This window comes from Procambarus clarkii, chromosome 33 (genome assembly GCF_040958095.1).
Source record: "Procambarus clarkii isolate CNS0578487 chromosome 33, FALCON_Pclarkii_2.0, whole genome shotgun sequence".
Classification (NCBI taxonomy): Eukaryota; Metazoa; Arthropoda; class Malacostraca; order Decapoda; family Cambaridae; genus Procambarus; species Procambarus clarkii.
Window position 1 is genome coordinate 27,204,308 of NC_091182.1, and position 21,770 is coordinate 27,226,077.

Here is a 21,770-nt window from a genome sequence, read left to right on the forward strand (position 1 = left end):
GGCAAATCTCATGGAAACTTGTAAAATAATGATCAGTTTGGAGGATATTGATCCAGACAATTTCTTCAAAAGATCGGATGTAATACAGACAAGGAGCAACGGTTTCAAGCTCAATAAGCCACAATGTAGGACTAACAAGAGGAAAGGTTTTTCGCTCACAAGATTATAAACATTTGGAACCTCCTACCCATCGAAACCGTAATTGCCAGAACTCTGTTGAATGTTAAAATCCAACTGGAAAAACACTTCAATGAAAATGTGTGTACCTTTGACAAGCCGCCAACTTCCTGTCCTCGTAGAGGCTCCCTCAGGTAAATTTATCACAAGATGCTTCGAATAGCACAGTTATCCCTCACTATTTTCTTTAGTTGGCCAAGTAAGGTATCATTTTCTTATATTTTAAAGGTGACCCCAAACTATCCCAGAGATGTTCTCGGTAACGTGACAGAAGTGAACAATGTTCATGACAAAGTTAACACTGCTTTTGTGTTCTTCAAGTCTGTCATTACGAGTAGGGCCAGGTTCACCAACCTATTGGAGAGAACAAGAGGAAATGAAATTGAATAAACATGCAAGAGAAGCAGTGTGCTAATGTTTATTCAATTCCATACGTCTCATCACTTCAATACTCTGGTAAAGCTGGCCGTACGTTTGACGACAGACTTGAAGAACACAGAAGAGGTGTTAAAAATGCTGACACGGACAATTCTTTCTTCCGTGACTTTAGGGGGCTTTTATCATGATGGTTTGGTTTTCCAAAATAATCCGTCCTGCCTCCAATTTCCATAGTTTCTGCACCTTCAGCATGTAGATATGCGAGGCTAGCCCGATTGTCGGTAGTTCTCTGACAAGTTCATTCTGCCTTTTTTGAAGACGAGGATAATATTTACACATTTCCAATCTAGGGGCGATTTTCCCCCTTGGTCCAGAGATTTTCTGAACAAGAGTTTTAGTGGTAGACACAGTTCCACCGCCAGTTACTTTACGATTTTGTATTGAATTCCATCCACACCTTGGGCTTTGGATGTCTTTAATTTGTCAATGCTCTTCCTGATTGTTTTGCACGTTATGGGAATATTCCTTAATTCATTATCTTCGCCTGTTTCAAACATGTGTGTGGGTGTTGTGGCTGTTGTCTGATCTTTCAAGTGTGAGCACTGATGTAAAGTATTCATTCAATGTTGTCTGCCTTTTTTATCGTGAAATATAGTTCGGTTGGTCTCATCTCTGAAGTGTCCTACTGGGTCTTTTGTCTTGGCTTTGCTTATTATACAGGCAGATATAGACTTTGGATCCTTCTAAATATTTTCAGGAAGTTTTCTTTCATAGTTTTTACTGATCTGATTTTCTGGGTAGGTGAATTTAATGCCCTTCTGTATATCTCATGATCTATGTGATTCCTGGTGGATTGATACGTCTTTCAGAGCTTGCGTTTTAATCTAAAGCATATTTTATTGCCCTTGTATGCACCTAGTTCTTTTTCGTTTCATTCTTCTTGGAACGCATTTTCGAACAAGTTCAGTGATGACATTTGTTCACTTTCCCCGTGATGTTTCGATATCTTGATCTCCTATGAACTCGCTCTAGGAGGTATGTTTCATTTCCTCACTCATTCTATGACATTTATGTCTCTTGATAACGGGAGTTATTTCCTGAGATATGCAACACTCCAGCTAGACAGCATTTTTCCTGCAGGGGTTGACGTCTACTCACAGTATCTTATCAGGGAACCCCCACTGCAGTAGGCTTCTCTTTATCGCCATACGGACACAGGCCAACGACAGGCTCCGGCAGTCACTCCTCTTGTCGGTGGTGATCAGGCTAGCTAGGTGCCCCTTGCTCCTCCACCATGAGCGACATCGACTGTGGGGACTGTGACTGTGGTGACTGTGACTGTGACTGTGGTGACTGTGACTGTTGTGACTGTGACTGTGGGGACTGCGATGTCTGTGGGGACTATGGTGACAGCTACGTCTGTTGCTGCTGTTGCTTCTCCAGTACACACGAAGGTAAGTGAAGGGAGTGACCATCAACACTGAGAACACTGGCTGGCAGCACACAGTTACTATCACCCCCCCCCCCGGGCAGTATACAGAGACCAAGAGGGTCTCTATCACCAGCAGTACACTGGTACTCCCTTCCCCCTTGCAGTACATAACGGTCAACATATGTATGACAGAGTACAATGGGACTCTCATCGACACCTGCTATTGTACATGATTACAGATAGTAATCATTACAGATAGACAGCAATCATAACAGATAAAGGTAATAATCTTTATAGATAATGACTGATAAGATTCAAAGATAACTAACACCATGACCGCTTTGTTACGATGTTGGAGATAATGTAGACTTATTATTGACTCGACTCTAAATTTGTGGGCCTCAGTATGGAGAGTACCAATGTCAGACCGCAGCCCGTCCGCATAAACAAACGCCAAAGTCCATTCCATCCACCCGCCAAACCCCAGCTGTTTATGAATGAAAAACGGTTTACACACGACTCACAACTGAAGACATCTGAACACTTCCGGAACAAGTACTTTCGCAGACGACTTTTATTCGAACTACAACGCTGTAAATGTAAATGCGAACATCTTAGTAACAACGAGTCTTGCTATCGTCTCCTGATTCTGCCTCAGGAGAGGAACTCATGAGAACTCTAGGTTCATCATCGGTAATTATTCAATGACAATGGGATTCGATAGGAGAGTGAACATACGATTCAGTTGCATAAAAAATAAAAAACAGAGCCAGGATTCACCAAGTATTTACGCTATCACTTAAGATACCTATAAATTTATTTTCAATTATTGCGGCTCTGTTTCAATTTATTACACAATTTATGAGATACAAAATACTACGAGGTTGTAACAATAATAACTTGGGGTTGTGAGGTTTCCAAGGTGATAAAATTGTTAATAAATGTCAAGAAAGCCGCCGTAATTGAAGAAAGATGTACAGGTTTCGTAAGTAGTAACGTAATGCTTGGTGAAGCCTGCCCTTGGGGACCAACGAAAGTGTTGATGTCTTATTTAAATTATATGTATGGGGCAAGTAACGACATCAGTAGACTAACAGACGTTGTCACAGCTCGAATAAGACTTGGCTACATGTATCTCTGGCAGTTCGGCTCGTATAGGGATCTAGATGAAGTAAAGTGTAAAGTGTGTGGACAAAGACAGGGACACACTCGAACACTATATCTTGGATTGTAGTAAAATTGAGCCATTTAGAGATAAGTCAAAACGCACGCTGTGTAATATGGCAACCTATCTTATTACCAAGGATAAAATACCTGAAATCCTTGCACTGTATCCATATTTCGCTTCCAGTAGATAAACGACACATGAGATTGAGAAACAAGTAGTGTATTGTGAAGACTAATAATAAACAGCAGCTCCCCTATGACTAACATCTCCATTGCCCAAACAATTATGTATTAGCTATAAGATCTACCATTAATGTATAATGACTTACTGTAAATATATAGCTCCTGAAACAGAACTAGCTGAACTAGCTGAAAGTTAGTAGAACCTACTAACTTTCACTGGCAAACTTCAAGTTCACTGTGTTGCATTTTGACGTATACTCTACCTATGGCCAAAAATCGTCGTTCTAGAAAATGGAAACGGCTCACGAAGTTGACATATTGTAGGGGCGGGGGGGGTGTAGAAATAGCCTAAGCTACTCTATCCCTTTGAGATGTATTTCTTTCTTGTCTCATACTTGCTCATATCGGGCTGCTTCCTGGGGGTGGAGGCCTGGTCGAGGACCAGGGCCGCGGGGACACTAAAAAGCCCCGAAATCATCTCAAGATAACCTCAAGAAGATACTTGAACTGACATACTGTCCCGTTTTCTGTTTTGGGTCCTCTGGTAGGTTCGGATAAGGCACTGTAGTATAATGTTTCTTGACGTTTGGAAACCCTACGAGGACGGTCTGCTCTTAAAATATTTGAGTAAATTAATAGTAAAAAAAAAAAGGTAAGTTTTACGTCAATTTTTATGTAAGTTTTATGCGAAGTTTAAGTATTTTATGATATTTACTAGCACTGTAATACTGAAGAGTGTATCCTAACTCATTTTAGAATAACAATTGAAATACTCACAGCTGGGAGATTCATAAGTAACAATATCTCGGCCTAATACTGGCAATTACCATGTCGTACACTGTCCGTAAATGTAAGTGACTGTTTTAAACAGATTACAACTCTTTAACAACTCTTTTTGCCCTACACGCTATGCGTATTAGTGGCTATAGGTATTGTATGTGCTCTATCTAGAAATCCAACATTATGTTTGTATATCAACTATGTATGTATGTACTTTTCCTGAATAAAAAAAATATTATTAGGCTTTCCATGCCCCGTTTACTGTTGTTGCTGTTACATTGTAACTTAACTTTTCTGACGCTACAAGATGATTACATCCAAATTACATTTACACCTGCCCGAAACGCTATGCGTGTTAGAGGCTTTACAAGAATGTAAGAACAATGTTCTGTACTCCCACAAACCCAATGTACCGTCTTGTATAAACAAATAAACACGTAAATAAATAAATAAATAAATAAATAAAAATAAATTAATCATCTAAATTTACACCCAGTTCATCATGCATTGAAGGAAAATATTGGTTAGAGTGTTTCAACTTAGGGGAGCGTGAAAGACGACGGATCTCCTGAGGAGTTTTTGTTGTATATAAGGTTGGTCAGGATATCCTGAGGAATATACCCAGCTGACGCCACAGTGTAACTCTAGCCGTGGAGGGAGGAGGAGGTATAAGACTTGTCCCCCGCCATGACTGACTCGGACTGCTGTGGCGCCTGTTGTGACCTCCTGACCCTGACCCTGGCCAGCGACCCTACCTGTTACTCCTGTGATGGCTGCTGCTCCACCTGTGACGGCTGCTGTGTCACCTGTGACGGCTGTTGCAGCAGCTGTGACGGCTGTTGCAGCAGCTGTGACGGCTGTTGCAGCAGCTGTCAATACTGTTGGGATTGCCCGGTCTTTGGCAACCACTCGTGTTTGACCAGCTGGAGGGGTTGCTGTAGTAGAGGTGAGAGTGTAGTGTGCCGAGGCGTAGAGTGGTCGACCTTGAGTGGTTCAGCTCCTCACTAATGTTTACGCGTGTTCGTATTCCCACCTTAGTAGCCTCGTGACGTCGCTTCTCTCTCTCTACTTTATCAGTATTACCATAATTTCTTTCTCCTAGTTCTCCGTTTTGTTTTACTTTGCGGGAATTACTGCCTTTAAATTTGAAAAATCTTGAAACTCCAGGCAAATTTAGCGACGGTGTTGAGCAGTGTGGTGAAGCAGCTCTGTATACGGTAGTCAGCAAGACAAGATTGATTGATAAAGATTAAGACATCCAACAGGTGGCACAGGCATGAATAACCCGTAAAGTGAGACAAGGTAAACATCAGCAATATATATATATATATATACCTTCTCAGTAAGCTACAGGGATGAGTAATTCGTGAGATGAAGCCGTAGCCAGAAGCAGAACACAGCGGGAGTTGAGAGACAATGTGATGTGGTTGTTGCTGTCGGAAAATAAAAACTGATTTTTTATATCTTTCCACACAGGGTGAATTTATTCGGTAGCGTCACACTGTGAATTAACATTCCGCTGAAGCACTATGTGCATTAATCTCCAAATAGGAAGAGAGCCCGTTGGGTTGTTCAACCAGTCGCCTTGTACCCCACAACCCAGACACAGCTGGGACTTTGCTCAAGTGTCTCAAGTGAGGTGTTTATCGTGCAAGAATATTTAATTAACATTTACAGTCCCGTTCTGATGCTATTTTGTACATCAATGCCTTTAAAGTTGAACATGGAGGTGGCTTCCACAAATTTTTTCTCTCAGTGTATTACACTTGTTGGCCACCAATGCAGGGCACGAGTATTTCCTTATATTTATTCGACTCATTTACATCTCCATTTCATCCTATGTCCTTTCGTTTTAATTTCTCGCAATTTAAAGAGGCTGTTCTTGTTAATCGCGTCTTTCCTCTCAGTATCTTGTATTTTGTGATCATATCCCTTCTGTTTCTTCGGTTCTTTAGGGTTATGAGATTTAGATCCATTACGTTATTCTTATATCTTAAACCCTCTTAGCTCTGACACCATTCTTGTTGCAAACACATGTACTGTACTTTCAATTTATTTTTTTGCTTCTCAAGGTGCAGATACCATGCTGGTGCCGCACATTCCAATATTAGGCGTTTGTAATGGTGGTTCTGTAACTTCCTGAAAGCCGTTTCTATTTCTACATTCCTCATCATGACAACATTGACATAAATTAGAAACATCAGCTGTCCCAGGACTGAGCCAAGTGGGACCCTACTTGGTACATTTCACCAGCTCGAAACCGGCTCTCTGACTGTGCATTTTTTTCCCTCTAGGTAATCCCTTACCCAGTTCAGTGTTTTTCTAGTTGTCTCAGCCTGCCTCTCCATCTTGTACACCACAATTTCATAAGTATCACCAACGCTTTTTGAGAATTTATTAAAATACAGTTTATCCAGTTTTTTTCCTGTCATATGTTTAATAACCTTATCATAGAACTCAAATATATTTGTCTGGCACGACTTTTTCTTTCTAAATCCATGCTGACCCTTCTTTACATACTTGGTCCTCTCTAGGTGTTCCATCATTCTCAGGCTCTTTACATAGAATACTTGTCAGTGATACTGGTCTTTAAATTTGTGCCTCCTGTCTTCCTTGTTTCTTGAATATTGAGACAACATTTGCCTTTTTCCAGAATTCTTGACAATTTCCTAATAATGCTTACCTACCTAATAGTGCTTATCTAACTATATGGCGTGTAAGTATTGCACTCATTTACACAACTGGCGTAAATGCCAGTTGTGTAAATGTATGACCAGTTGTCATACAGTGTGTAAATGTTACAATCATTGATCACATGTTATGCGAGAGCATGTTCTATGACTTCAAATTATATATATTATTAATGATAAGAATGCGTGTGTACTTGCCTAGAGGTGCTTGCAGTGTCGAGCATCTGCTCTTGGTCCTGCATTTCAAACTTTTTGTACTCTAAGACTGGAGCAGTGTACGGAGTAAGATTAGAGTAGTGTAATGGGTAAGATTGGTGCAGTGAAAAGGGTTATCTTGAGATAATTTCGGGGTTTAGTATCCCCGCGGCCCGGTCCTCGACCAGGCCTCCACCCCCAGGAAGCAGCCCGTGACAGCTGACTAACTCCCAGGTACCTATTTACTGCTAGGTAACAGGGGCATCAGGGTGAAAGAAACTCTGCCCATTGTTTCTCGACGGCGCTCGGGATCGAACCCGGGAGCACAGGATCACGCGTCCAGTGTTCTGACCGCTCAGCCACCGGCTCCCCATCCTAGGGTAAGATGGAGCAGTGGAAAAGATTAATACAGACTCATTTCATCGTTGTTCTTATCTTATTTTTATATAAACTTGTGCATTAAGTAAGCTTCTACCACTTCATCGTTTAAGCTCTAAACCATTCCACTTATAGGCAATTTTAAACAGTGAAAAAAAGGGATTTTACGAATATCTGTGACTAACTGCATATGCATGTAAAACCATGAGTGCGCATACACCGCGTATGTTGGGTGTTAGTTCACGAACTCTCACTATACATATGTATGTGTTCTACATCTGTTTAATATACTTCTTTGTCCCGCCAAACCAGATTCTTCCTCACGAAGGCGCCGCAGAGCAGCACCCAAGGAGGAAGTTGTGGTGACGACCCAGCCTCTTCCAGGGGCCGCCCCCTCTTAATTCCTTCTCCTGCAAGAACTCCACCATCTAGTACTGAATATGTTGGAACTATGTCAACCATCTACAGGACGAACACACGGCGACCATCTGGGATAATGAGCACTCCAGTCCTGCTTCCGGAAAATGCAAAATGTCCATGAGGCTACCTGGTGTGTCGGTTAATACATTTCCCGGAGTCATGTGCCGTTTTCCTTCATCCACCTATTCGGACGATGGTGGTGCCCTCAATAACCCTCCAGAGGCCTTGAGGCCAACACGAAATACAACAAAATATACTCTAATTTTGTCTTACTCAGGGGAATATTATCAGGGTTGGAAATGGGAACAAAATCCTAGCGCCCAGCCGGGCTGTCAGGGTAGAACAGGTCTGAGATCCGACTCAGGTAGTGCTGGTGAATTACAAAACTTGCTGAAAATCAGGCATGTGCCAACATTCATGCAAATCATGTAAACAAAATAAAATTGGTTTAAATATATTTTGAAGATTTGTATATGTATTTTCTTTCCATATTCTTTGAAGATTTGTATAAGGGAAAGCGCCAAGCCATTACGACTATATAGCACTGGGAAGGGGTCAGGATAAGGATTTGGGATGGGACGGGGGAAGGAATGGTGCCCAACTACTTGGATGGTCGGGGATTGAACGCCGACCTGCATGAAGCGAGACCATCATTCTACCGTCCAGCCTATCATCCTCCCGTTATCAGGACGAAAAATGACCGAGGATGTTAAATAAATATATTTCACAATTATTTACAGCACTGGATGGTAAGAATAAGGTTACGTACACACAAATTAACGCTGCCAACACTTCTAATTCTGGGTAATTAAGCTAATTGACTCAGGAGAAGACCAATCATATTAGTACAAATTATCCGGAGACTTTAATCCTTAAAACGTGCAAGATGGATGGAATTTCTTTAAAAAGTTCTTAACTCCAGACAAAGGAAAAAATTAACTCATAAGGATACTCGTAGGATCATAGACGTTCCCAAAACACTTCAAGAAACTAGGACTCAGAATGATAGAAAAATATTTAAAATACACAGGGAAATAATCATATGAACATTAATAAATAAATTGGCAAATTAAGTAAACCCTAAGCTAATAAAATTCCTATCCTTGAGGCACTAGAAATAGAAATACAAAGTGTACAAGCAACGAGGGACACCGTTCTTGTGGCAGGTAAGTCCACTACGGGCTCACCATAGCCCGTGCTACTTGGAACTTGTTCCAAGTAGCTGAATCTATAACAACAACAGCGTACAAGCAACTCAAACAGCACATTACCGTATCCTGCACCCAAGCTGGTAGCCTAGTACTGTCCTGAATTTGAACCACACGTTCTCTTGGTGCTGTGTCCACCACACACTGTCCTCACCACCTCCCTCTCTTGACAAGCAAGGCGGCCTGAACCCTTGCCACAGTTCATTAAAAACGCTAATTAATATGATCTTGGGCTAAACTAAGGAATGACCTTTCACATACAAATTATGGATGATAACATGAACACTTTCCCAAGGTTAGCTATTAAGTGGAAATACTGGCAAAACATTATTTTTCTATAAATTGAGGCATAACAAAACAGGGTAGTTGACATCGTAACCTCCCCCCCCCCCTCCGCCTGGCTGCTCTGACCTGACGCCACAGGCGTACCAATCCAACATGGAAATCCAACTCTACCCTTTGTATCAATCCGGATAGTAACTAGCATGATTATATAAATAACTTCACTCCTCGTATAACAACTTCAAGGAGGGGTCAAATACTACTCAAATAATACTCATACAAGATTACGGCCAGTGAGCCGTAATCTTGTGTAGATGTGGTGCAAGCAGATTCTTCACAGAACACACACTAAAATATACACAAATATTCCGGAACAGGTACGAGCTCCAGTGATAAGGGAGCAATGATAACACGCCTCAACGCTGTTTTAGATCAACGCTGTCCTGTTCATCTCCAGCGCCATACCCGTCACGAATAATGAACCAGACGACGATGGATTGAAACATATGATAAACGATAATATGTGCCATAATATATGCTATAATGTGCGCAATATGTCATAATATGTGCAATATGTCATAATATGTGCCATAATATGCTTCTTAATGTCGAAATATGTGATATACAGTATACTCATATCACACTAAAAACTCAGATCACATTAACGTGATGCACAAATAAACAAATCCATAAGGGCCGCGACGAGGATTCGAACCTGCGTCCGGGAGCATCCCAGATACTGCCTTAATCGACTGAGCTACGACAGGGTTAAAAAAAAAAAAAAAAAAGAGTTGAAACCGAAGTTCTACTGAACTTACTGGATCCCGTAGCCACTCCGAGACACAAGCCAGGATTTTGCACAACTCCCCCCTGCACTCGAGCTATGTCAATAGGCTGTTCTCCCTCTTCGCTCTTACATCATTTGTGATCCAGTAAGATCGACTTGAGAATGGTCCAGGACGGACCGAAACGTCGTCGTCCCTTCACCTTCTAGTGTGTGGTCTGGTCAACATACTTTAGCCACATTATTGTGACTCATCGCCTGCTTATGTTCTTCATCTGCTATTAGAGATCACAGCGAGGATAAAGGGCACCTTTTCACCTACAGCGATGTCGTTGTTCTGTCTTGCAGCTCGTCTCGCCTTCAACTCAATATTTTAAGACAATCTCAATCTTTAAAATGATTCCAAAGCCGAGCAGCTCAGGGTCGTCGACTCGGTTGTTTACAGACTAATTGTCTTTAAGTAGGTGTTGAGTTCTTTTATTATTTTTTGTATATATATATATATATATATATATATATATATATATATATATATATATATATATACTGTATATATCTTTGGCTTTTATTATGTATATAGTTTAGTTTTTTGTCATTTATTGGGTATATATACATAATTTGATTTATATTGTTTTTAGCTAACCGTCCAAGTGGTTGGGCACCATTCCTTTCCCCCGTCCCATCCCAAATCCTTATCCTGACCCCTTCTAGTGCTATATAGTCGTAATGGCTTGGCGCTTTTCCTGGTAATTCCCTTCCTGTCATACACTCCAGTGGTCATGAGTTCGAGGTTTCGATGGTCCAAATGAATGTTATTTCCTGGTTTGTTTTGGTTGGAATTTATATATACATATATATATATTTTAATTAATAATCTCCAATAATTTTTTAAGGATACAATCTTAGGCTAACAGGGAAGTAGCCCAGTCAACCAACAATACCTTAAAAGTATCGAAAGGTCATGAGACCTATATTACGTCCAACACCCCCAACACCCGTGGGGATGGTAACAGATAATCAGGGGTTGGTCTTGCGGTAAGATAAACAGCAGGACTTGTAATACATGTTTAATTACGGTTAAAGTGTGTGAGAACACCGACCATTAGGTAAAGTCTTCACACAAGTCATGTCCTAAGGTGACTGCCACACTACTCAGCATCCCGGGAGAGGTGATTCTGTTGTCCATGGATGTCGAAGAGGTAATTCCCTCAGAGGTCTTAGCTGGGGACTTCTACTTTGGTGATCGAAATTGAAATAAGTTTATCGAGGTAAAATACACACAAAGGAATGAGGGAGCTCAAGCTATTCTCACCCCGTTCAGTACAACGTGTTTATACATATATAGACACACATCACAAACAATAAACATATTACCGAACATTCTGAGTGATAAACATATATATTTCTTCCTTTACACATGTAGTATGTTGCCAGACGTACACACAAATACTTTTATGATAACTTTGGTGATGGGATTAAGACCTATCAACCTCGAAACGGTTATTAAAGCCACCACAGTGGCTAACCGACCAATCAGCAAGTATACTTTAGTCCTGCATATAGTCCAGGACTAAAACAATGAGGTACACCACTCGGTGTATTCTTCATGCACCGCAGAGCTTTACACAGGACCTCTGCCTCTAAGAAAATGGAGTTTTAAGAGACAAATAAGTTGGGTTTGATTTTTGATAGACGTTTAATCAAAGCCAGCGTTAAAATTTACTTGAACAATTAAAATGTTTTACAAGTTTGTCTTACATAATTATTCAGGCATTTACTAACATACATTTTTAATGCTTGGTTAATTACTCAATTAGGTACGACCATTTACTCACTAACACACGAGTATCTGAGAGGCTTACATATTAGTTTCTGTGCACATAATTAAGACTTAAAAAATATATATTTTTGGTTTCGTGTTGGGTCTAAGGCCAATACATCATATATTAACCCCTGGAAGATTATTAAAGCCGCCACAATAACTTTCTGACCAACCAACAAGAATACCTTAGTCCTGAACATTGTCTACGACTAAAATAAACTCTCCATGCATATACTCCCCGAGAAGCGGGCTACATAACTCTGCACAATATATATCTCTTGTGTCAAAACAAAAAACATCCTACTTGGTACGTGGGCAAATGCCGTCGATGTTTTATCCTTTGGGATAATGTACAAACAAATAAGACTTCCACTCATTGTTTACAATAAAAAACAAAGCAAAACAAGTGATAACTAAACAAAAATGAGCAAAAATGGCCGATAATTCTCTTCTTCAGTCCTGCAAGATGTTCATTTTGAAATAATTACTCAACTATTCTCTTAATAATACACATATAGACTAATTATTTACAACATTAATTAAGAGACGTACAGCGTAAATATTTCTCAATATTAAATTTAGTTTATTCATGCCAGAGAGAGGGGCAGACACACGCATGCGCACCTTCACCTCATTTGGATACATTACAAGCATATGGCTTCTTCACTAACGATTTACATTTCTTAATAACCATTTTGAGTCCTAACAGGCAGGGCGAGAAGTTTATGGACGTTTCCTTCCACCTGATGCACCTGCTCATCCAGACGTAAACAGGTACCCTGGAGTCAGTCAACTATTGTGGGTTGCATACTATGAAAGGTCAGTCATTGATCTATGGGAACCTCGATAAGCGTAACAAGCAATAGGAACCCAAAATGTCTGATGGAAGACTCTCCGTGTCAACTCAAAAGCTGTGAAGAGTTCCTATATAGAAGAGAAAAAGAAGTCCAACGTACTTCAGTGTTAAAGTTCCGTCACTAGATCGGCTCCCGGTATGCTGTTGCTGCTGCTGCTGCTGCTGCTCCTTGACGCGGAGGACTCGTACATCTGGATGGCTGTATGATCGCACGACGCGTCGAAAACATTATCACCATTACCAGCCACATCGGACGCTTGCTCCAGCGCTGCCTCCCTAGCGAAAGACAGGAAGACCTGCTCAAGGGATGTGTCGGAGGCGGCGTAGACTTCCACGATGGATGGGGAGGCGGGCGATGAGTAGGGTCTCTCAGCCTCTGTAGCCGAGGGGTCCCGGCCAGCCTTCACAGTTTCCATCACGGAGAACAACGTACCCCAAGGCACGTTGCTGGGAATGCGATAGGCTAGCATACCCTGGAAAAATATGAATTGGTTAATGATTGCATGCGAAGTGTAAGTACGAACTGAAATAGGGTGAGGAGGGAGGGAGGGAGGGAATTATCAGGGGAAAGTGACGGCATTTGCCCGCGTACCCAGTAGGATTTTTTTGTTTATACAAAGACATTTAGCACGAAATGTTGCAGAGTGAAAGTGACGGAGAGGATGATACATTTTCTTCGTTCAGCAGGTTAAGCACTGTAGGGTCTAGAGAGCAACTAAATGGGTGACCGAGTAGACAAGCTCGCCTTTGACTAAGAGGACTTCGATAAGCACTTGTAGACCCATGTCTACAAGTGCTGGGACAGACTTGGCTCTAGCCATCCTGTAAGATGATGGAGGAGTGAAACCACACTGTGTGTGTGTATTTCAATCTCGCCTGAAATCCCCGTTAGGCACTATTAGTGACATCTTGTTTGTGGTAACTTATACATTTTCTGAAGTGAGGGCTCATGCAAGCAGTTTTACTAAATCATTAATGAAAATACTTTAGATTCAATATACAAAGCAGAATATTCAAGGTTTCAATACACCAGATATAATACACAGGAGACACTATACAAGATGCAACAGATGTGACCAAATATTAGAGTATACTTAAAATATCCTTGTGGACTTGAAGGTGGAACAGCGGTCTTGCTTTTCATAGGCAGGTGTTCGAGTCCTGACGGCCCAAGAGGTTAGACACCCTTTCTTCCCTGCATCCTATTCAATATCCTTGTCCACATATCCAGGTGTCATATAATTTTACTGGCTTAATGCTTTCTTATAATTACCTTACCGTGTATTAACTGGCGCAGTAACTCTGTATTATCTGGAATACTTTAGACCGAATTCTAACCATGGAAACAAAAAACAGCCGCTAACCTTGTGCTGATCAGTTAGAGTGGATCCAGGTAGGTGGCGGCTGATGATGTTCTTCAGTTCTGACACTTTGGTATCATATACATGTTCATCTTCTGTCTGTTCTCCCGGAGTGAAGCCGTGAGTCCTCAGTTTGACCTGCAGGCTGTAGCCTTGTCCAAATTTGGCTTTGAGGTGCCCCGTCGTTCCCACACAGCGAAGAGTCCCCCGAGACATGATTATAATGCGGGAACAGAGCGCCTCGCACTCTTCCATAGAATGACTGGTCAGGACCACACTCTGGCCATTAATTACAGCTTGTCTGACGGCAGTCCACACCCTCCGGCGGGAGACCGGGTCTACTCCGGAGGTGGGTTCGTCCAGGAACACCAGCGGAGGCGACCCCACGAGCGCCATGGCTGTCGACAGCTTCCTACGGTTACCTCCTGAGTAAGTGGAAGAGGGCCGCTTGGCGCACTCTGTCAGACCCACAAGAGGTATGAGGGAGCTGATGATTTCTTCAAGTCGAACCTCAGTCATGCCTCGCAGCCGACCCATGAGCTGCAGCATCTCTACTCCAGTCAGGTCTCCTAGGAAGGCGTCAAACTGTGGGCAGTATCCAATGTTCTGCACGAACTGTAATGAGTAAATTACATTTTGTGACTTAGGAAAAATTCATTTGTTAAATTTATATATACAAAAAACAGGACCAAAATTATCTTAATAAGAATATGTTTCTAAACAAAAAATTATGATGTAATTTTCCTGCATATACAGAGAGAGGAACTCCAACTGACATGTACAAATATGGGTATAAACACACAGTGATATGTACATGCACATACACCCCCACACACAATATTATCACTTGATTTATATTACATTGTTATGAATCAGAGTTCTCCTTAAGCTGACCTTATTTCTCTCCCGGTTGAGAGAGAGGCCATCAATCACGGCATCTCCTGATGTAGGCACTTCGTCTCCCGTCAGCATCTTGAAGGTGGTAGTCTTGCCTGCCCCGTTGACCCCCAACAGGCCCAGGCACTCCCCCCTTGCTACCCTGAAGCTGATGCTGTTCACCGCCGGTATCAAGGAGCCCTCATACACCTTAGATAACTTGGAGGCTATGAGTGTGGTGTCCATCGAGCCCTCTGAACAATACAAATGTATAAGATTAACAGACTGTCTTATTGGCGGCCCTCTCCATAACGTCTTTCAAGTTCTGTTCGAACTTTGCCGGCCACTCAGGGCTGAGACTGACATACTGAAGGAGGGCAATAAACGCAGTCAAACAGTGTTACAGAGGAGGTGAAGAAGGATAGCTGGATAGTAGTAGAGAGAACTGGTTGGATGTCTCCAGTGGAGACATCTGTGCTCTAAGCTTTCTAAATAGCTCTGGTGTCATCAACACCCTTAAAGGTGTTGATGACACCCTTTAGAGCGCTTCAACTGCTTTGAAGAGATTCTCACAATCTAGTGGATTAAGACTCTGCGAACACCTGTCTGAGGAGGAAAACACACAGAGGAGCCAATACTTCACTAGTGAACTACAATCTTGTGGGCATTGCTCTCGTAGTTACTGGATCTTGAACGCCTTTACCGAGTCATCCGCCATAAGAAAAATGGTGACATTGCCTGCAATTGCAATCAATTAAATATTCCACACCAAGTCACCATTCCAGGGAGGACTCCTGACATTCCCAAGTCACCAGTCCATCGATAATGTTGATTTATTTACCTGACGTTATGCCTGAGTTGTCGGCAGCTGAGGTCATGAGGGAGGCGACGGCATCACTTTCTGCCGCGACGTCTTCATCCACCTCCTGCAGCCCTTCTTGACCCACATGCGGCTGAATCTTCAAGGTCCTGCACGTTATCCTGCGCCACACTCGCCTGAAGGAGGAGGCTGTTGTGCTCTTACCAGTTTAATCTTAAAAGTTTCGGCAAATGTGCATGTTATAAGATATCAATAATATGTGGAATAAATACATATCAATAAAATATAAAATTGTTAATATTACACATGTTATTTAAGTCAGAAAAAGGTTATTAAAGTTAAGATCAACTAGTAACATCCCCCAGGGACGTGCCACATTCCACAGAGGAGCTGAGTTGATCAGAGGGTGTGGCCACTGGCCTCAGGGTGTGGCCACTGGCCTCAGGGTGTGGCCACTGGCCTCAGGGTGTGGCCACTGGCCCCAGGGTGTGGCCACTGGCCTCAGGGTATGGCCACTGGCCTCAAGATGTGGCCACTCCTCCCAGAGGGTGTGGCCACTCCCCTCAGAGGGTGTGGCCACTTCCCACCGGGAATGATCACTGTTACAGTTATCTGTGATGGGAAGAGTCATGCTATAGCATATGTATAACCAGGCAGATCTGGTGTGTAACTCCCAGAATGAAGGTGCTGCTGTTCTCGTGTGTGTCGGTGAAATCAGATTTTGGTTCTCGGTAGTGCAGTCGAGTTCCTTCTCGACTCAGCCAGGAATTCTGGGTTCGAATCCCCGAGTGGGACAGAAATGGTTTTATATATTTATTGTTCCTAAAACAAATAAAAAGTCTAAACCTTAATTAAACTATTAGCAAGTAGGGAAGAGCGAGTTCCTCTGGGCTTGCATTCCACTTTTTGGCAACAAAACCCATCTCACACACACTCACCGGAGGATTATACCTCCTCCAGCTTCCAAAAAGACAATGATGGCCAGAAAGATGATGCCATTGACGAAGAGGGTGAGGAGGTCGGGAGCCAGGCCGGGATTCTCGAAGCGGAAGTAGGACCACGTGCTAAAACACGTCTTATTCCCGTACAGGCTGCACACCGGTGGGTCATCGTAGACTGAAAACATTAAGGCAGGTGTAGGGGGAGGTTGTTGTTGTTTTAGATTTAGCTACTCAGAACGAAGTGTCCATGTAGCACGGGCTATGGTGAGCCCGTAAAAATGGGGAAGGTAATTTAAACCTTTATACATGAAGAAGAGAGCCATTTAAGACTACAAATATTAAAGCAGGTGTATACAATCTCTTTCTGATAAAGACAATCAACTAAATTTTAATAAGAACAATGTATAGAAAATTGGGAACGAAAGTTGTGAAGTAAATATAATAAATAAAGTGCACACTTGTCAGTACAAGAAACAATATATATTATTGCACTCACAGAAACATGGATGAATGTAGAAAACATGAAACTTTTTGTTCTGAATATTAAATAAAGTAATACAAATTATTTCACGCTGATAAACATGTTAATCGAGAAGGAGGAGCAACAATATATATCAAATAATATATAAAACGTTTTAAAAAGAGGGAAATAAAACTGTCACATAAATAATATAAGAGTTGTGTGTTGGCCACAAAACTTTGATAGAATAGGATATTATATATATGGGAAAAAATATCTAGGGCTTCTAGGTTTAGTGATGTTTGATCTTTTGGTGACTTCCATTTTAATGAAATAAACTGAATTAACAAAAGATGCTGAAAGAGAAGAATTTTTAGAATTAGCCGATGATTGCTTCTTTAAGCAACATATTTTGAAGCATATCGTGCGTCAATATGGGAAAGTAACATTTTAGATTTAGTGATAATAAACAGGGAGACATTTATAAATAATATGGAAATAAGGAGTGAGCTAGGGAGTGAGCTACGTCAATATAAGTATGATGATCCCCATCGTTACTATAAGTACTATCTAAACAGGAGGATGGGCTGAATCTGATTATAAATTTTGAAGCCTCAATAAACCCATCAAGAAGACAACAGGAGCTCCGTGCTGAGAGGTCCGTTCTGAGAGCTCCGAGCCGAGAGCTCCGAGCCGAGAGCTCCGAGCCGAGAGCTCCGAGCCGAGAGCTACAAGCTGAGAGCTATGAGCTGAGACCTCCGAGCCGAGAGCTACGAGCTCCGAGCTGAGAGCTCCGTGCTGAGAGCTCCGTGCTGAGAGCTCCGTGCTGAGAGCTACGAGCTGAGAGCTACAAGCTGAGAGCTGAGAGCCGAGAGCTCCTAGCTGCTGCATACTCACGACAACACTCCATGAAGTCATTCGTCGGCGCGAAGAGCGAAAGCGTTTTGCACAGATCTTTGGTCACAGTCTCGTTGAACTGGTTACACTTGTCGTTGTGGACACTGACTCTCACCACGTGACTGAACGCCTGGGAGAGACCACACTAATTAATCTCACTGCTTTTCTGCACCTCTTGGCGACTTAAACTAGTCCAATTTTGTTCAAATAAAACTTAAAATGCAGCTGAAGAAATAGGCTTTCATACAGTAGCAAAAATCACGGAAAATGGGCACTGTGGGCCCCTTACCACGTACCATTGAGACAGGGAAGGAGGGGATGACAGACGTCACCCAGTATATGATATCACTGGCGGTAGTGAGGCCAGCCACGTCAGCGGCTCGTAGACCCCATACAATCACAGTCATCAGTTGACCTGTTGCAACACACACAATTCTTTGACAATATTATTCACATTTTTCGGGCGATGAGTCACAATAACGTGGCTAAAGTATGTTGACCAGACCACACACTAGAAGGTGAAGGGACGACGACGTTTCGGTCCGTCCTGGACCATTCTCAAGTCGATTGTGAATGGTTCATGATCGACTTGAGAATGGTCCAGGACAGATCGAAACGTCGTCGTCCCTTCACCTTCTAATGTGTGGTCTGGTCAACATTCACATTTTTCTTATTATTATAATAAATATTAATGCACAATAATAAAATTACATGATAGTATTATATAAATAGTGAGGTACAGTACATATTGACCAGACCACACACTAGAAAGTGAAGGGACGACGACGTTTCGGTCCGTCCTGGACCATTCTCATGTCGACTGTGTCCACAATCGACTTGTGGAGGAGGAGACTGAGACTGGAAATTCAGGAGACTGAACAGAACAGGTTTTCAAGACTGTGCATATATCATGCTGTGTTGAAGGCTGTCTCTTGGGAAGAATTTATTTTCACGGTGTCCTTGCATTCCACTTTAGGTTAGTCTTAAATTCTTGGATTCCCTGAACTGTTACTTGGCTTTGTGTTCTTGTGATACTTTTCATTACAGCCGGACTGTCACGTTCCCTTAGTTCATAGTTTATTGTAAATAAATGAGTTTTTATCGATTATTGTTTTACCTTCCTGTTTTCCTCCACTGTGCCTACTTTTCAAACAGTTCTATTTGGACTGAATAGTTTAATAGGTGTAAGTAACAATTATGTAGTTATTTCTCACTCCTGTGACATTCTGCCTCCCATTAAAGTTCGTACGTGTATGTACTTACTGAATTCAGATCTTCAGTATAGGGATGTCTCACCTACCACCAACACCCACTAAGGTGTCCCACCTACCACCAACACCCACTAAGGTGTCTCACCTACCACCAACACCCACTAAGGTGTCTCACCTACCACTAACACCCACTAAGGTGTCCCACCTACCACCAACACCCACTAAGGTCTCCCACCTACCACCAACACCCACTAAGGTCACCCACCTACCACCAACACCCACTAAGGTCACCCACCTACCACCAACACCCACTAAGGTGTCCCACCTACCACCAACACCCACTAAGGTCTCCCACCTACCACCAACACCCACTAAGGTCACCCACCTACCACCAACACCCACTAAGGTCTCCCACCTACCACCAACACCCACTAAGGTCACCCACCTACCACCAACACCCACTAAGGTGTCCCACCTACCACCAACACCCACTAAGGTCTCCCACCTACCACCAACACCCACTAAGGTGTCTCACCTACCACCAACACCCACTAAGGTCTCCCACCTACCACCAACACCCACTAAGGTGTCTCACCTACCACCAACACCCACTAAGGTGTCTCACCTACCACCAACACCCACTAAGGTGTCCCACCTACCACCAACACCCACTAAGGTGTCCCACGTACCAGCAACAATGTTGACGAGAGCGAGGACAGCGAAGCCTGAGGCAGCAGTCTGGAAGGGGAAGCTGAAGACATAAGCCATAGGGATGCTGGCCCAGCCGTACATCACCAGCATCACAATCAACGCACCTGACAAGGAAGTAATTATCAAAGAAGGCACCAAGCCGGGAAGGCTATGTAGCAAAGGAGACGGCATGAGGCTTTGTCCTATGCCATCCCTAGACAAAGATGTCTCACCCTGCAAAGTTTGGCGAGACTAAAACACCAGGTCACATAAAAATGATTATATAATATACAGATAAAGAATTATATATTACATAATGATACAATATTGGTTTGATGTTTTGCTAGATAAAGATATTACAATATTCCTAATACACTGCACGACCAATATTGTATCTTTTATATTATATTATACATTTCTTTACCTGTCTTAGACGCTACATAGCTAACTTTTTGAATGTGCAAACATTTTATAGGAAGCATATGTGACCTACTGTTGTATTCTTGTTGTATTAAGTCCATTCAAATGTGTGGTTGGACACGCGAATCCAACACAGGCACAGGCACATGTGTCACTGTACACATGTGCTTGAAGCTGCAGGTATATTGTTATATAGGGACAGTCAGGAAGGCAACTATCAGGAGAGAGCATCAAGCCATTAGTGTCAGTAAGGAGGACACAGTTACTGAAGGAGGACAACATTACCTGAAGCCTCGCCCTTGGTGAAGTAACCATGAGGGTCCAGAGCCAGGAAGCATATGAAGATGAGCACTACGGATATCATGTAGGTGGCGAAGTCCCAGATGAAGGTAGTTGACCAGAGTGCCCATACTGGGGCTCCTGTCATCACTTGCACCTGTACTGTGTATAGGCATGGCAGATGGTGAGTCACAGTAACGTGGCTGAAAAATGTTGACCAGACCACACACTAGAAATTGAAGAGACGACGACGTTTCGGTCCGTCCTGGACCATTATCAAGTCGATTGTGGTCCAGGGCAGACCGAAACGTCGTCGACTTTTCAATGTATAACAATTGTCTAGAAAGCACTTTATATTCATTTTTAAGTTACAACAGTTACACGTTATGAAGTCAGTTTCTCAAGAGAGAGAAGGAATTGACAGATCACAGGACAAATTAGTAATAAAAAATAAAAGCAAAGTCTCTTGGCACAAGGGAATGAAAAGGATATAAATAAAACAAAATAATCCCCTAAAACTGGAAGTTTGAAAACACATTTTACTTGGCTTTATAGATGGTGGACATACTTATTTACCTTGGGCCCTAAGGAGGCAAAAATTAGTGGTTTGGCCTTTGAATAGTCTGAAGAGAATATACATACATGATAATATAGTCTTTGACGATTATGCCCACATGATTATAGCTTGTGAAGACTATACCCACATGATTTTGGTCTGTGACGAATATACCCCCATGATTTTGGTGTGTCATGAATATACCCACATGATAAGTTGTGATGAATATACCCACATGATACTAGTCTATAATGACCATGAAATGATAACAGTGTAGAGAGGATATAGCCAAATGCTTGCAAGACATACCTGCTTGGTCTTGGTCTCCCGCTCCTGCAGGGGGAAGACCAGGAAGGAGGCGGAGAGGAAGGCCAGGGCGAGAGGCATCACGTTGGAATACACGAAGCTGCTCGTGGAGAACTCCGAATGAAACTTCCACTGCAACCACAAGTTGGTTCGTCAGATAGGTTACCTAGCTCTTAAATCTATGGTTACTTAAGCTGGTTA

General features: G+C 42.3%; 1 protein-coding gene and 2 long non-coding RNA genes across 5 annotated transcripts in view; 1 reads left to right on the forward strand and 2 right to left on the reverse strand.

Moving 5' to 3' along the window:
• The window catches only part of LOC123765252 (uncharacterized), a 43,595-nt gene extending 34,288 nt beyond the window's left edge, over positions 1 to 9,307 (reverse strand). The window contains exon 1 of one of the 3 annotated variants that reach the window (XR_006773692.2): positions 4,873 to 5,040. This is a non-coding gene — a long non-coding RNA (uncharacterized lncRNA). Of the gene's footprint in view, positions 1 to 4,872; positions 5,041 to 9,071 lie in introns of those variants that run through there. The other 2 variants (XR_011230241.1, XR_011230240.1) reach the window with 2 other exon arrangements.
• LOC123765251 (uncharacterized) lies at positions 1,456 to 8,270 on the forward strand. Its single transcript, XR_011230239.1, has 2 exons — positions 1,456 to 2,009; positions 7,693 to 8,270. It is a non-coding gene; the product is annotated as an uncharacterized lncRNA (long non-coding RNA).
• A 1,819-nt stretch (positions 9,308 to 11,126) lies between the features above and the next one.
• LOC123765248 (phospholipid-transporting ATPase ABCA3) overlaps positions 11,127 to 21,770 on the reverse strand; it is a 36,577-nt gene continuing 25,933 nt past the window's right edge. Inside the window, 10 exon segments of the mRNA XM_069335500.1 lie at positions 11,127 to 13,225; positions 14,117 to 14,728; positions 15,008 to 15,243; positions 15,831 to 15,985; positions 16,748 to 16,925; positions 18,108 to 18,237; positions 18,404 to 18,522; positions 20,008 to 20,133; positions 20,714 to 20,864; positions 21,573 to 21,701. Of these exon segments, the coding sequence (XP_069191601.1) occupies positions 12,860 to 13,225; positions 14,117 to 14,728; positions 15,008 to 15,243; positions 15,831 to 15,985; positions 16,748 to 16,925; positions 18,108 to 18,237; positions 18,404 to 18,522; positions 20,008 to 20,133; positions 20,714 to 20,864; positions 21,573 to 21,701 (2,202 nt within the window). The 3' untranslated portion in view covers positions 11,127 to 12,859.